This window comes from Salvelinus namaycush, chromosome 18 (genome assembly GCF_016432855.1).
Source record: "Salvelinus namaycush isolate Seneca chromosome 18, SaNama_1.0, whole genome shotgun sequence".
In the NCBI taxonomy this organism is placed as follows: domain Eukaryota; kingdom Metazoa; phylum Chordata; class Actinopteri; order Salmoniformes; family Salmonidae; genus Salvelinus; species Salvelinus namaycush.
In genome coordinates, this window is record NC_052324.1 from 1,034,277 (window position 1) to 1,050,646 (window position 16,370).

General features: G+C 41.4%; 2 protein-coding genes across 5 annotated transcripts in view; both read left to right on the forward strand.

Annotated features, from left to right (window-relative positions):
- Window positions 1-19: 19 nt before the first annotated feature.
- Window positions 20-7,441, forward strand: LOC120062986 (B-cell CLL/lymphoma 7 protein family member A-like). Of its 4 annotated transcripts, none has more exons than XR_005478449.1 (7): window positions 20-267; window positions 1,119-1,200; window positions 1,440-1,533; window positions 1,622-1,801; window positions 4,236-4,339; window positions 6,212-6,422; window positions 6,569-7,441. XR_005478449.1 is itself a non-coding variant. In XM_039013038.1 (6 exons), exons 1-6 carry the CDS (start codon window positions 176-178, stop codon window positions 6,629-6,631), a joined length of 651 nt encoding a protein of 216 aa, XP_038868966.1. In that variant the 5' UTR covers window positions 67-175; the 3' UTR covers window positions 6,632-7,441. The 4 variants fall into 4 exon arrangements, 2 of the variants coding, with proteins under 2 accessions (XP_038868966.1, XP_038868968.1); XR_005478448.1 differs by having other exon boundaries at window positions 70-267; window positions 1,404-1,533; XM_039013038.1 differs by lacking the exon at window positions 6,212-6,422 and having other exon boundaries at window positions 67-267; window positions 1,404-1,533.
- Window positions 7,442-8,281: 840 nt separating this feature from the next.
- LOC120062985 (MLX interacting protein) overlaps window positions 8,282-16,370 on the forward strand; it is a 40,402-nt gene continuing 32,313 nt past the window's right edge. The window contains exon 1 of the mRNA XM_039013037.1: window positions 8,282-8,940. Within this exon, the coding sequence (XP_038868965.1) occupies window positions 8,624-8,940 (317 nt within the window). The 5' untranslated portion in view covers window positions 8,282-8,623. The remainder of the gene's footprint in view (window positions 8,941-16,370) is intronic.

Consider the following 16,370-nt stretch of genomic DNA (forward strand, 5'->3'; position numbering starts at 1 on the left):
TCAACAAAAACACCCAAAAAGTGTGCGTGCAAGCCATTGAGCAATAAAATAACTAGAAGCGCTTTGCGCTGTTAACGGCGCAGGCGCGTTACTTCCTCCTAGAGCTCTCTTCGGTGTGTTTGCGTTGTGTCTAAACTGCCGGCGAGTTTAACAAAATATTTTACCAATAGCAGCTATGTCGGGCAGGTCGGTCCGCGCGGAGACACGGAGTAGGGCGAAAGATGACATCAAGCGGGTTATGGCTGCTGTTGAGAAAGTACGAAATTGGTAAGAGGGAACGCGTTATCTAAGAGAGCAGCAATGCTAGTGGGGGAGGAGAGACCAGGAGAAGAAAGAACGAAATACACACTAAATCAAATTTTGTCGGATGATACCTCGGCTCAGGTGTATTGCACCCTCTCGCCTTGATCTGGGAGGAGGTCGCCGCTTAAAACAATTATAATGTAGGAATATTACATCTATTCATACAAAAATGTGGGTTGAACCTAGAAGCCATTTCGTTCCAGTTAGATGAAGCCTTTGCTGTTCGAGCATTCTGTAATGCACTAGAAGCCTGGTAGATTACTGCTTTTTCACCGCTCAAATGGTATCAATATTAATTTCAGAGCCGTAGTTCGACGACAGCGGTATAGTGAGAATAGTTTATGTTCGCGGGGTTTTAAATTTAGCGCTTGGAGAGGTTCGTTCTTTTGTGTCCTCCAAATAGAGGGAGCGCGTGCGGTGGTGGTGGGTACACGAACTGTGCAAAACCCGAATTGCTTTACAATTTTATTTTGCATGACTAATAATAGGCCCCTATAGTTCAATTAAATTGAAATTTATAGAGTTTACTGTCATGTGGATTTGCTTACAAGTAGCCTAAATGTATAATCACCACTAAATTTAGCCGAAATAATTGATTTGAGGCTATTATAGGCAGTCATTGGGTCTAGAAAGAAGTAACAACAAATTCCTAAACCTCAAATGAACTTGCCAAAGTAAATGTATCATGACATTTTCTATTGGGAATTGTAATTTTTAAATTGATAGTTAACTAAAATATTGGGTTTTGTTGACATTTCAAATTGAATACATCAATTGCAAACAAGTGTTATTAATTCCTTGTGTAACTAATGCAGGGAGAAGAAATGGGTAACTGTCGGCGACACATCCTTGCGAATCTACAAGTGGGTGCCTGTGACCGAACCTAAGTCAAATGATGTAAGTCGTCCACAGGGTGTTTGGGAGCACCACATTTGCTTAATAGTTTTTGCAGATCCTTGTGCTTAATAGTTTTTGCAGATCCATGTGCTTCCTTTCCTCATGTCTTTTCCAATTCCTAATGACAAACTGGTCCACAATTATCTATTATATTGAGATAAAGTACATCATTATGTAATTCTTAATAAATCTGTAATAAATAGCGCCACTTCAGCATTGTATGTGCTATCTTGCAAAAGAGCAAAAATAAGAAGAAAGCCAACAATGACAAGTATGGGTCGGAGATCACAACACCAGAAAACAGCTCCTCTCCCGGAATGATGGATATGCATGGTAAGCTAAAAAGGGCAAAATACTTTAAATGATGTTCTTTGGTTCAATAATAGTTGTAAATTCATCTGTCACTTTCTGTATCTCTCAGATGATAACAGTAACCAGAGCTCCATTGCTGACTGCTCTCCCATGAAGCAGGAGAACAGCAACAGTGCCAGCCCTACCCAAGAGGCCATGGCAACTTCCCAGAGTGACAGCATCGAGGCCAAGAGTGACCAGAGTCAGTCCCCTGGCAAAGAGCAGCTGAAGAGCACAGACAGCAAGAGTGGTCAGTATATATGCTACCGAGCACAGAAAGGGAGAGCGCTGCCTTAGTTTCAACTAAACCATACCATATACAAACTGCAACTTGTCCTCATTAGCCCTGCTCTTGTTCTTACCTCGAGGTATTTTCTAAGAGTAGTGCCAACTTGTCAAAAAATATGGTTTAACTTGACAGGCAGACTGCTTTCACCCAGCCCTCATAATCCCGGAATTGCACTGCTGTCTCAAGGTCAAAAGGGTACATGTTATGGCTTGTAGTGATGAGGTTCATAAAGAACATTAGGCGAACAAAATGTTCTTCAGTCTTCACCAATGTCAAGCAACATTTCTAAGAATTAACCCATCACCATACAGAGAATGGCTTTGAAAACATTGAGCAAGTTTTTGTTTAAATATTTCATCTAAAGATTCATATTGACAAACCATAATCAATGATGAGGTTATAGAATATATAATTAAATGCTAAACATGGCAGTATTGTAAAAGAGGGCATCTACGGCGAGATTTGTTCAAGTCTGAGCATGTACTTTGAGCAACAAGAGTTGGTCAAATACACTATATATACAAACGTTTGTGGACACCCCTTCAAATTAGTGGAGTCAGCTATTTCAGCCACACCCGTTTCTGACAGGTGTATAAAATTGAGCACACAGCCATGCAATCTCCATAGATTAATATTGGCAGTAGAATGGCCTTACTGAAGAGCTCAGTGACTTAGCACCGTCATAGGATGCCACCTTTCTAACAAGTCAGTTCGTCAAATTTCTGCCCTGATAGAGCTGCCCCGGTCAACTGTAAGTGCTGTTATTGTGAAGTGGAAATGTTTAGGAGCAATAACGGCTCAGCCACGAAGTGGTAGGCCAATCAAGCTCACAGAACGTGACTGCAGAGTACTGAAGCACTTAAAAATCGTCTGTCCTCGGTTGCAACACTCACTACCGAGTTCCAAACTGCCTCTGGAAGCACCGTCAGCACAATAACTGTTCGTCGGGACCTTAATGAAATGGGTTTCCATGGCCGAGCAGCCACACACAAGCCTAAGATCACCATGCGCAATGCCAAGCATCGGCTGGAGTGGTGTAAAGCTCGCCACCATTGGACTCTGGCGCAGTGGAAACGCATTCTCTGGAGTGATAAATCACGCTTCACCATCTGGCAGTCCAATGGCGGAATCTGGGTTTGGTGGATGCCAGGCTAACGCTACCTTCCATAATGCATAGTGTCAACTGTAAAGTTTGATGGAGGAAGAATAATGGTCTGGGGCTGTTTTTCATGGCTCAAGCTACGCCCTTTAGTTCCAGAGAAGGGAAATCTTAACGCTACACTATACAATGACATTCTATACGATTCTGTGCTTCCTACTTTGTGGCAACAGTTAGAGTTGGGGGAAGGCTCTTTCCTGTTTCAGCATGACAATGCCCCCATGAACACAGCGATGTCAATACAGAAATGGTTTGTCAAGATCGGTGTGGAAGAACTTGACTGGCCTGCACAGAGCCCTGACCTCAACCCCATCAAACACCTTTGTGATGAATTGGAACACTGACTGCACTAACGTTCTATCGGCTGAATGGAAGCAAGTCCGCAGCAATGTTCCAACATCTAGTGGAGAGCCTTCCCAGAAGAGTGGAGGCTGTTATAGCAGCAAAGGGGAACCAACTCCAAAGTAATGTCCATGATTTTGGAATGAGATGTTCAACAAGCACGTGTCCATATACTCTTGGTCATGTCGTGTATTTGGAGAACAGTTTAGCTGTTATGTACTAGACTGGCGAGAAGATTGTTGGTTCCTCTTGTGGGCTTGAACAAAGGATTTCACTAAGGCTTACTGTAGTTTCTGTAGTAATGAGCTGTTAAAACGGTCTGCCATGCTAATGCCGTTTGAGGACAGAGTTCAAAACTCAAACTACAATATGTCCACTTGTCATTGATGCAGTTATTACCACGTCATAAGCTAAACACCCTTGAAAAGAGTATTTAGCATAATCCAATATCAACCCTTTGTTCTGTACCTGGATGTGACTCCACATTGTCTTTCTTGCCACAAGATGGTGCTGTAATGTAGACTTTGAAGTCAGCTACAATAGGGTATTTGTGTCATCACCCAGAATTGGTCATGTCATTTTGGAGAAAATACAGGTTAATAAATCTTCCTGGGACATTTCGCAAACAGGCCTTGTCTACCAAGTCCTGCGATAATACACACCAAGCAAGGTCACTGATTGCCGACTCTGAAGTTGAAACTATTGTGGAAAGTGAATAACACAGCAAATTCACTTTGTTGCCCCTTATTGGAATTTTATGTTCTCTTTTAATCAGAACTGTTACAGAAGTAGTAGGAATAGTATACAAACACTTGTCTTGCTTTAAGCAAATAGAATAAGAAAACATCTTGTCTCCCATGGTTATTCACTGAGACAGACTTTCTGGTATTGCAGGAAATGTTCACCCCTCAGCATTTTCAAACACAAGCACACCTAAGAGAGACCGAAGGTCCACAGGAAGGAATGAACCATCCTCGGACTCTCCTCAAGATTCTCAGGTGCTCCCCTCCACCACCATCCAAGACTAGAATGTCTTTGTACAGGTACAGTGCATTCGGAAAGTATTCAGCCTCCTTGACTTTTTCCACATTTTGTTACATTACAGCCTTATTCTATATATTTTTTAAATGTCCTCAATCTACACATAATACCCCATAATGACAAAGAAAAAACAGATTGACATTTTTTGCTAATTTATTGAAAATGAAACATAACTTATTTACATATTCAGACCCATTGCTATGAAACTCTAAATTCAGCTCAGGTGCATCTTGTTTCCATTGGTCATCCTTGATGTTTCTTCAACTTGATTGGAGTCCACCTGTGGTAAATTCAATTGACTGGACATGATTTGGAAAGGCACACACCTGTCCATATAAGGTCCCACAGTTGAAAGTGCATATCAGAGCAAAAACCAAGCCATGAGGTCGAAGGAATTGTCCGTAGAGCTCAGACAGGATTGTGTCGAGGCACAGATCTGGGGAATGGTACCAAAAAATGTCTGCAGCATTGAAGGTCCCCAAGAACACAGTGGCCTCCATCATTCTTAAATGGAAGAAGTTTGGAAGCACCAAGACTCTTCCTAGAGCTGGCCACCCGGCCAAAAACTGAGCAATCGAGGAGGAAGGGCCTTGGTCAGGGAGGTAACCAAGAACCCGATGGTCACTCTGACAGAGCTCCAGAGTTCCTCTGTGGAGATGGGAGAACCTTCCAGAAGAACAACCTTCTCTGCAGCACTCCACCAATTAGGCCTTTATGGTAGAATGGCCAGACGGAAGCCACTTCTCAATAAAAGGCACGTAAATGCCCGCTTTGAGTTTGCCAAAAGGCACCTAAAGGACTCTCGAACCATGAGAAACAAGTTTCTCTGGTCTGATGAAACCAAGATTGAACTCCTTGGCCTGAATGCCAAGCGTCACGTCTAGAGGAAACCTGGCACTATCTCTACAATGAAGCATGGTGGTGGCAGCATCATGGTGGTGGCAGCATCATGCTGTGTTTTTTCTTTCAGTGGCAGGGACTGGGAGACTAGTCAGGATCTAGAGAAAGATGAATGGAGCAAAGTACAGAGAGATCCTTGATGATAACCTGCTCCAGAGCGCTCAGGACCTCAGACTGGGGGCGAAGGTTCACTTTCCAACAGGACAACGACCCTAAGCACACTGCCAAGACAAGGCAGGAGTGGCTTGGGGACAAGTCTCTGAATGTCCATGAGTGGCCCAGCCAGAGCCCGGACTTGAACCCAATCTAACGTCTCTGAAGAGACCTGAAAACAGCTGTGCAGCAACGCTCCCCATCCAACCTGACAGAGCTTGAGAGGATCTGCAGAGAAGAATGGGAGGAACTCCCCAAATACAGGTGTGCCAAGCTTGTTGCGTCATACCCAAGAAGACTCGAGGCTGTAATCGCTGCCAAAGGTGCTTCAACAAAGTACTGAGTAAAGGGTCTGAATGCTTATTTAAATGTGACGTTTCAGGTTTTTTTTTATATATATTTGCAAAAATGTCTAAACCTGTTTTTGCTTTGTCATTATGGGGTATTGTGTGTAGATTGATGGGGGGCAAAAAACTATTTGATCCATTTTAGAATAAGGCTGTAACGTAACAATGTGGAATATGTCATGGGGTCTGAAAACTTTCTGAATGCACTGTAACTGCCAAAATAAAGGAAACACTTGAGTAAATGAGGGATACAAAGTATATTGAAAGCAAGCGCTTCCACACAGGTGTGGTTCCTGAGTTAAGTAAGCAATTAACATCCCATCATGCTTAGGGTCATGTATAAAAATGCCCAGTTGCCTATTATTTTGATTACCATGGCTAGAAGAGATCTGTGACTTTTAGGGGGTTTAAAGGGTGTGTCTGTCTCAGTTACCAGAGCTCAACCCAATTGAACACTTGAGAGATTCTGGAGCGGTGCCAGAGACTGCATTTTCCACCACAATCAACAAACACCAGATGGAATTTCTCGTGGAGGAATGGTGTCACCTCCAATAGCGTACATTCTACAAGTGTCTGGAACTTTAAGGCGCATTGAAGCTGTTCTGGCAGGCCGTGGTGGCCCAACACCCTAAGACACTAAGTTGGTGTTTCCTTTATTTTGGCAGTTAACTGTATGTTTTAGTCAATTAGAAATGTGATTGATGCAGTATAATGAAACTAATTTTGACATTAGTATTTTAATATGAGAAGCTTAAATGTTTCTTGAAATATTTTTTATTTTTGCAGGAATCTGAAGATGGCACTCCTCCCAATAAGAAGGGGAAGTTGGATTTCCTCAAAAGTAGCTAACTTATCTTTTACCATCACCAATTCCTTGATCTGTTGCCATGTCCTCAGCCCTCCTGTGTCTTAATTTCTTTATTCTTCTGAATTGGTCCAAGTGGAGTCCAGCACCCACCTCTACCCCAAAAAAGACTTTAAAACTTAAACTAAACCAGGATCAGCTGGATGGGGCAGTGTCGACCTAAACTGCAGCTAAATCTCATTTTGCCACACATCCGCTATTTTTGTTCTTAAGTATATGTACATATATTTAGATTTAGTTTTTGTTCATGCGGGTCAACACACTGTTTGAATCCTCTTCAAATCTGTTGGTTCTGCTGCTGTTCTGTTTATTACTTTGACAGTAAAACATTTAGTTAATTTAACTAAAGACAACACCTACATATTTAGTGCCACTCAGTCAGTCGCATATCTATTTCCTTTTCTCCTCTTATGGAAACTCACTTGTAGCATAGTCCTGCTACCAGATTAGTTGTGTACCTTGAATTACCAGAATAATGAAAAACGTGTTGATTTGTTTAAATCGTATGTATACTTCACTCTGGTATAACAAGTGCTCAGTTTTCGTTAACCTGTAAAGCATTTTTCAGTGTATATGTAGGCTGTTTGGTTATAGATGGCTCTTTGAATACCTCACTGGAGTCCAGCAGTGCTGGCAACACTATGTATAGATTATTAAACTAAGTATAACCTTTTATTTGCAAAATGTAAGTAGCCTAAATAGTTGTTTCCTCGTTAGCCTTTGCCCAACTAAAATGCCTTTTTAAATTATAGCCTGGCTACAGAAAGTCAAATGTTGACTATTGTCTTTTGGGACCCTTATGTTATTTTATTGTACATACATTTCAGTTGGTTTTAGCTAACTAGCCTATTTATTCCACAATGTAAAAATGTATTTAAACCTGTTACACAGCTACAATGCAGAGTGTAGGCAGCATGTTGCCATATCATGTACACCAAGGTTCCCCAACTGGCAGGCTGAGTTTGCCTCACAGGTAGTTTTATTTGGTCCCAGAAGTTTTCTAAACAAAACAATTTTATACGGTGCATTTGCGAAGTACTCAGACCCCTTGACCTTTTCCATATTTTTATACAATAAAGCCTTATTGTAAAATGGATTAAGGAAAAAAAATACATTTCGTATTTAATCAATTTTAGGAAAAGGCTGGAACGTAACAAAATGTGAAGGGGTCTGAATACTTTCCGAGTGCACTTATACGGAATTTTCCTTGCTGGACCTGACTGTAAAAACACCAGGAAATCAGCACCAAGTTATTTTCATTTTGGAAATAGAGACACGTGATCGTATTCAAACGTAAGCAAGGTTTGACATTGTTTTAGTCAAATATCTGTTGCAGTCAAATTATTTGTAATTATGTCCCGACCATTCGCTCAAGAAAAAAATCGGAATTTAGTTGATTATCCCTGATGTACACACATGAAACAAGTATTTAGCTATGTCCATAAAGCAATCAAGATTAAACCTGAACATATGCAATTTACAAACAACGAAAGTCAGATACTCCTAGTCTGGGTACCAGTCTCTGTAACATTCTACTGTTTGTATTCCATGTCTGCCAAACATGACATGGGGTGGAATTAAATAGCTAGCTATTTACGCCTGCTACGTTAGGTTAGCTGAACAGAGACTGGCAACCAGGCTAGTTATTTTGAGCCTGCTGCTCTCGAGTGGAGGGTGTTTCTGTGACTCCATCCAATCACGTTTGCAGACATGACGGAGCAGTTGGTCCCACTGGAAATCCCTCGACACTAGCAACACTTTTGTTAGCTGATGCTAGCCTACCAGAAAAAGAGGATATACTCCAAAGACTGGCTGCCAACAATTCAACGTGTATATCTCAAAGGGTCAAACAACACGGGAAAATGTATTCGAACGAGCAAAGTATCATGCATAAATAATATTCACTTTTCTTTTTTTTAACTCGCGAACTATGAGAACAGCTAGCAAATAGGTCCAGAATAACAGCTAGCTAAGATATGGCTACCACTAGGGAGCTAAGACAATACCGACGTTCCACGGTGAGTGTCAAACAGGAGCAGGACGATGACTCGGACACGGAGGAGTCTAATTTGGGGATTAAGAAATCGGATGGACGAGAGTCACAGATAATCCACAGTGGTCATTTCATGGTGTCCTCGCCGCACATTGAACACCCACCAAAAAAAGGCTACGACTTTGACACAGTCAACAAACAAACCTGTCGGACGTATCACTTCGGGAAGACCAGCACATCACATCTCTCCATTGACGCGTCCTTAACAAAACTTTTCGAATGCATGACCCTTGCATACAGGTTTGTGTCTTCATTGCTTCTCATCGTAAATAAACTAAAAGTTTAACTTTAGCTAACTAGATATCAAGTTAGCTGCCTGGCTTTTGAAAGGCCAACAATGCAAGCATGTACCACCATGGCATTTAAAGATGGGCTACATTTTGAACTATGACTTGGGTTCAAAATTGTGTTTATTAAATTAAGGGTTTTCAATACCTAGCTACCAAATTATCCCAAGTTAGCAGTTGTTTTGTTTTCTATTTAAGCAAAACACAAATTGGACGAGTATTTACTTTTCCAGTATCTGTCTCGAGCATCAGAATCCACGCCCAAAGACAAAGCATGAGGTGTAGTTAGTCACGAGTCTACATTTCCAGAACAATTTTCTAAATAGTATAGGCTACAGTAGTGCCATAAAACAAGCCGCATACAGTCTAATGCTTGATATGTAATAATTCCAATAACTGCAACAGTTGCATGTGGAGTCCAATGCCAGATGAGAATCAAATACATTTATATTCTTCAAATGCTTCGTAAACAACAAGTGTCGACTAACAGTGAAATGCCTTCTTAGGGGCCCTTCCCAACAATGCAGAGAGAAAATTGAGAAATTATAGAAAAGTAAAACGCGTAATAATATAGTCTCATAGACTAGAAGTAACATAGTAAATGTAAATCCGAGTGGCTCAAATTAGTATATGTTACGTTTGGTATGGTTACAGATGGTTACTTAAATTAAAAACGAGTAGGGTGGATGGTTCGCCTAATTTCAGTTTGTGACAAAACAAGCAAGTATAATGTAGATTCATTGTACCATCTAACTCGTTGTGAAACATATTTTCCATAAATAAAAATATTGTATTTTCAGCTGTTTGAAGTTGGTGCTCAAAACCGAAAGTAAAATATCCAAAAACAAAACTTAAGCACTGGAAGCGTAGAAGAATGACAGTAAAACAATTAAGCATAAGAAACAAGGTTTTGAAGTGTTTGTCCTATAGCTAGTTGATACAGTACATTGGGAAAGTATTCAGATCCCCCCCTTCAGACTTTTCCCACATTTGTTACGTTACGGCCTTATTCTAAAATGTATAAATTATTTCCCCCCCTCAATCTACACACAATACCCCATAATGACAAAAAAAACAAGGTTTTTAGAAATTGTTGGGAGGGGGGGAAACGGAAATATTACGTAAGTATTCAGACCCTTTACTCAGTACTTTGTTGAAGCACCTTTGGCAGCGATTACAGCTTTGAGTCTTCTTGGGTATGACGCTACAAGCTTGGCACACCTGTATTTGGAGAGTTTCTCCCATTCTTCTGCAGATCCTCTCAATCTCTGTCAGGTTGGATGGGGAGTGTCGCTGCACCGCTATTTTCAGGTCTCTCCAGAGATGTTAAATCGGGTTCAAGACCGGGCTCTCTGCTGGGCAACTCAAGGACCTTGAAAGATTTGTCCCGAAGCCACTCCTGCGTTGTCTTGGCTGTGTGCTTCGGGTCGTTGTCCTGTTGGACGGTGAACCTTCGCCCCAGTCTGAGGTCCTGAGCGATCTGGAGCGGGTTTGTATCAATGATCTCTCTGTACTTTTCTCTGTTCATCTGTCCCTAGATCCTGACTATTCTCCCAGTCCCTGCCTCTGAAAAACATCCCCACAGCACGATGCTGCCACCACCATGCTTCAACGTAGAGATGATGCCAGGTTTCCTCCACATTCAGGCCAAAGAGTTCAATCTTGTTTTCATCAGACCAGAGAATCTTGTTTTTCATGGTCTGAGTCGTTTAGGTGCCTTTTGGCAAACTCCAAGCGGGCTGTGAAGTGTATTTTACTGAGGAGCGGCTTCTGTCTGGCCACTACCATAAAGGCCTGATTGGTGGAGTGCTCCAGAGATTGTTGTCCTTCCGGGAGGTTCTCCCATCTCCTGTAATCGCTGCCAAATATGCTTCAACAAAGTACTGAGTAAAGGGACTGAATACTTATGTAAATGTGATATTAAAGTTTTTTTTTAATTCTTATTACATTTGCAAACATTTCTAAAACTGTTTACATTATTGTGTGTAGATTGATGAGGGGGGGAACAATTTAATCAATTTTAGAGTAAGGCTGTAACATAACAACATGTGGATAAAGTCAAGGGGTCTGTATACTTACCTTGCTTCAAAGTACCCTAGCAATAATCAGACCATATCCGTGGAGGCAATTATTTTATATCAACTTTCATTGTCCAGTAGCCGAAGGCACAATCCTAGTCATATTAGCAACCCATGCTAGTTGTTGCCTATTAGATCTCCCCTCTTCCTAGATTTCAAACAGATATTTAGTCTGTCACATTAAACCGCATGCATGTGTGGTGGGCTTTTGACAAGTGTTTTCCAACTAATTGCATTCTGGAGCAAACGTTCGAGCGTAGCCTACTGCCTTGTGCGCATTGCTGTGCGCACTAGGAATTCGTTTTTCAACATTTTAACCTAAACGTTCTAAACTGATGCATCACTCATTGCTTTTTAAAGTTGTTTTTACATAGCCTAGGTTTGCTGGTTGTATGAATTTGGGATCTGTCGTCCCACAACTGTCCCAGAGTCTGTTTGGAATAGGCTTTCTTTCTCGACAAGCTGACCAATAGAATAGGTAAACTTTTCTACTAAAGGGGATAGTAGTTTGACATAAGGTAGTGATTTTGATGTTTGTTTCTCGTCTTGTAGGCTGAGGAAAAGTAAATGTGGACAGTTAGTCTAAACATCTTCAAAGTGCGCATCAGAATTTGGTAAGAAGGACCGCACATCGTTGCATCCTCGACTTGCATGTTCTGTTAATATGAATGACCATAATCTAAATGTGATTTCTGTCATTCTGAGCACCGTGAATGGACGCCCTAATCAGGTTATGCACCCTACGCATATGAGTCCGGTACATTTCTCAAATGTCCGGTAAATAAAAATGCTACTGGTAGGAATGCATATTTTGGTAAATTTTGCTGCCGACTAACTGACCCTCATTAACCGGTCAAGAAACAGTTAAAAAAAAATCCAAACAGTAAAATTTGGTGACCAACAGAAAATACTATCAGAGATCTGTATATAATGGCCTTTGGCTTCTGGACAACAAAAGAGTTGATATTAAAAACACTAGACCTGGAGAAATGCTGGTTAATGGCATGAGGAAGTCTTTAAAAAATAATTGCCTTCACGTTTCTACGGATGGATTTTTGCAAGGCTATTTTGAAGTAAAATAAAACTTTCAGTTTTCAAACAATTATACTGCCTCAAGCTCACATTGCAAAGTGGTGGGTTACTCGCTGATAGTCAATGGTAGGCAGACTATGGCCTATACACCTGAATGGCGAATGGGAGGTGCGCTTTAATTACGAGTTGAGATTGAGAAATAAAAATAGCAAATTTTTATCATGGCCACAAGTAACACGTGATTGCATTTATAATTATGTTGCGCAATGACTGGGCTTACAAAAGCAGGTTTCACTCCAGTAGCCTAGAGACTTTTTGACGAGCTACTCTCGTGCTGTCTGACAGGTGGTAGGCTATTCTGCTCCTCAAACTAGTCTCTGTATGCTGTGCCTGTGTGATAAATAAGATGCATGACTAGGGCTGTTGCGGTGACCCCGTATTACCGCCACACCGGCGGTCACTAGTCATGAAGGCAGTCAAATTCCACGTGAACGTTTAGTCATGGTAATTAGGCTTCTCTGAGCTCTGATGCTGCTGATGGTCATTAGTAGCCTACCAAACTTGCTAACTGCCTGGTACTCGACACTCTATTATCTCTCCAGTCACTCTGACATCAATGCAAATGTAATAGAAAATCTAATCAAAGACTTCATAAGAGCTCATGTTGCGTAACATGCAATTGCGTGAGAAAACAGAGTGATGGCCTAAAGCTTTCTATAGGCTAGGCCATTTAATTTTTTAAACTTTCCTAATATTAAGCACATTGCTTATATTTTTTAACAGGAGTATAGCCTACCTGGCTGGCATGAAAATAAACCACAGAGAAAAGCATCCTCCCTTTGCTATTTAAGTGCATAGATATGTATTTTCCGCACCCCTGTTTTAAGACAGATGCTTGCTAATGGTCCGTTCTATATCAAAAGAAATATAACATGTATATGTAAAGACAAGATTAAACCAAGAATAGTCTGATGGGTGACAATATTAGCCCAGCATAAGAAACGTTGCCTTTTTTTGGCAACTTTTTCTAATCATAGTCACACACCTCATGTAGCCTAGACCATAGGCCTATATGTTTTGATAAGGTTTGTATCACAACTGAAGTGGCCAAAATAACTTCTTAAAACTAAGCACATTAATCCACTTTACAAGGGGTGTAGAGCCTAACTGGCATACATAAACAGCACTAGAGTTTCCAGTTTGGGAAGATAATTTTCACCATAAAAATGCACCTTTTATAATAAAAGCTTTACATGCATAATTGCATTTGTGGTCACTTTTTATAAAGGTGTTTTCCCGCTAATGGAACATTCGGCTTATGGCCTACCACCTTGTACGCATTGCTGCACTTATAATGTGAAGAAATAGCTTAAAATGTTGTTAAACTATTAGGCTAAACATTAATCTGTTTTGTCAGCCACATTGCATAAAAAAAACATTTTTGATGCTAGTGGTTGTGTTAATTTGGGATCTATCGCATCCCACAACTGTCCCAGACGGTTTGGAATATTTATTTCTCGCACAGAATAGAATAGGTCAACTTTTGTACTATGGGGGATTGTAGATTGACATAGGCTTGTGCTTTTGCTGTTTGTTAGGCCTACTCATCTTGTTGGCTGACAAAGTAAATGTGAACAGTTTTTCCAATATCTTCAATATGCACCTCAGAATTTGGATAAGGATGCACGCAGTTGCATCCCCAATGTGTCTTCACTTGTAGCCTATGAGAAAGACCCGATCACCTGATGGGAGAGCCGTGTGTGTGTGTGCGCACATCACTCAGGGATACGGGCACAACAGCCACTGGCCGCAAAAGGCATTCATTTTTTTAGGGTACATTCCCACCACACAAAGGGGATGCCACCGTGAAATTCTAGGCATTATCAAGTGCTTGTCAAATTGTGAATGCGTGACTGATGTAGTATGAATAACCTGTACAGTATGTACAAAAAACAAAGCAGAGCTCATGCCTTTCAAGTGACTTTTTTCAAATCATCATTAGTCGCATCATGCAGCCTTACAATGTATTAAAAATCAAAACATAACCCAACGTTTGTATCACAACTAAAGTTAGATTAATAACTCTAAATTAAGCATATAGAAGTACCTATTTCTTTGTTAACTGCTCAACACAGAATAGCCACATGTGCGCACTCCCTCAAATCGTTTGGAGAAAATATCCTTTTCTATTTTAGATGTTCCAAAGGTCAGAACCAGTGGCTTGTGTGGAAGCCAGGAGATGATAAATGTGTTTACGTTAATTAACGGTCAATTACCGTGAGACCGACAGTTATTTGCTTGACAATCACCGGCTGACGAAATGTTGTGACTGCCATAGCCCTATGCATGACGATTAATGAAAATACACACGCACCAATTGAATTCCAGAAGATTATGCTAATTACCCTATAGACCGATAAGTATGACTGGTCAAATTAGCGGTTAACATCCCTAGCTGCTGGTAAAAAACATTTTTCTAATGGAAACCCTGGTTTGGACTATGATAGATCCTTAGTGATGTGGACACAGAGGAACTTGAAGCTCTCGTCTCGCTCCACTACAGCCCTGTCGATATGAATGGGGACGTGCTCGGCCCTCCGTTTCCTGTAGTCCACGATCAGCTCCTTTGTCTTGCTGACGTTGAGGGAGCGGTTGTTGCCCTAGCACCACATTGCCTGGTCTCTGACCTCCTCCCTATAGATTGTCTCGTCGTCTGTGATCAGGCCTACCACTGTTGTGTCGTCTGCAAACTTAATGACTGTGTTGGAGTCGTGCACTGTCACGCAGTCGTGGGTGAATAGGGAGTTCAGGAGGGGACTAATCACGCACCCCTGAGCGGCCCCCGTGTTGATCGTCAGCGTGATGCATATGTTGTTGCCTACCCTCACCACCTGGGGGCGGCCCGTCAGGAAATCCAGGATCCAGTTGCAGAGTGAGGTGTTCACTCCCAGCTTAGTGATGAGCTTCAAGGGCACTATGGTGTTGAATGCTGAGCTGTAGCCAATGAACAGCATTCTCATGTAGGTGTTCCTTTTGTCCAGGTGGGAAAGGACACAATCTCTATTGCACTGCCATCTGTGGATCTGTTTGGGCGGTATGCGATAATAGGCATTTTTAAATAATGTGTTGTGAAGTGGTCCCAAGGTCAACAGTCTGCTGTTGCAGTAATATGGTCCTGTGCTACTGGACAGGTCTGGTCTGGGTAACTTTGCAAAGTTTGCTTAGCAGTTTGACAGTTAAACCTAATTTAGCTACAGCAATTTGGTGATTTATTCAAATCATATGTTTAAACCCTGTCTAATCTGAAATAGGCCTAGTTGAAGAAAGGAAAATGATGTACACAGAAGGTTCCCTAGAACAGAGCAGAGAAACCCTGTGTTAGAGGCTCATCTTGCTGTGCTTGTCTCTCTTAACCTCTTAGGTGAAAGGCCAGCTGCTCCAAGAGGGTCTCCACATGCATTTGTAAATTGCAGGCAACACTTTAACTTGGGGCAGCCGGTATTTTTAGAGCAGGGGCTACACACCCATAATATCCCCTTCTCCCCATCAGCCTAGAGTAGACTGATGCATTGCTGCTCAAATCAACAGTTGGGATTTTACAGCCTTTGTTTAGCCATGCTTGATGTGCTGAGTCTGGAGAAGGACACTTGACACCAGATGCCCAGGCAATGCAAACAGCCTGAGCACCACTTTTGACAGGGGTTTTGCGATAGAAGTAATTGTTGCTCCTCCTTGGCACCCCCTCAACCCCTGTCAACACATGATAGGACACCTGTGTCAGAAGAATCGCATCCCCTTTACAGCTCTATGCTTGCCAAGGGTTGGAACTATCCATCGCCCATCCCTCAACCTTTGCCCCAGTTTTACTGCAGACTACACTTAGTGGATCAAATCAAATCACATTTTATCCGTCACATGTTTCGTAAACAACAGGTGTAGACTAAACAGTGAAATGCTTACTTACAGGCCCTTCCCTACAATGCACAGAGAAGGAAAATGGAGAAATAATAGAAAAGTAAAACGCGTAATAATAAATACGCAATGATTAAGGATAGTTTGGCTATATACACAGGGTACCAAATCAAAGTTTATTTGTCACGTGCGCCGAATACAACAGGTGTAGTAGACCTTACAGTGAAATGCTTACTTACAGGCTCAAACCAATAGTGCAAAAAAGGTATTAGGTGAACAATAGGTAAGTAAAGAAATAAAACAACAGTAAAAAGACAGTGAAAAATAACAGTAACGAGGCTATATACAGTAGCGAGGCTAA

Coding starts and splice junctions, on each gene's coding strand:
- LOC120062986 (XM_039013038.1), top strand. CDS start 176: ATGTCGGGCAGGTCGGTCCGCGCGGAGACACGGAGTAGGGCGAAAGAT. Junction 1,534..1,621: donor CGGAATGATGGATATGCATG/GTAAGCTAAAAA, acceptor TGTATCTCTCAG/ATGATAACAGTAACCAGAGC. Junction 4,340..6,568: donor ACTCTCCTCAAGATTCTCAG/GTGCTCCCCTCC, acceptor TTATTTTTGCAG/GAATCTGAAGATGGCACTCC.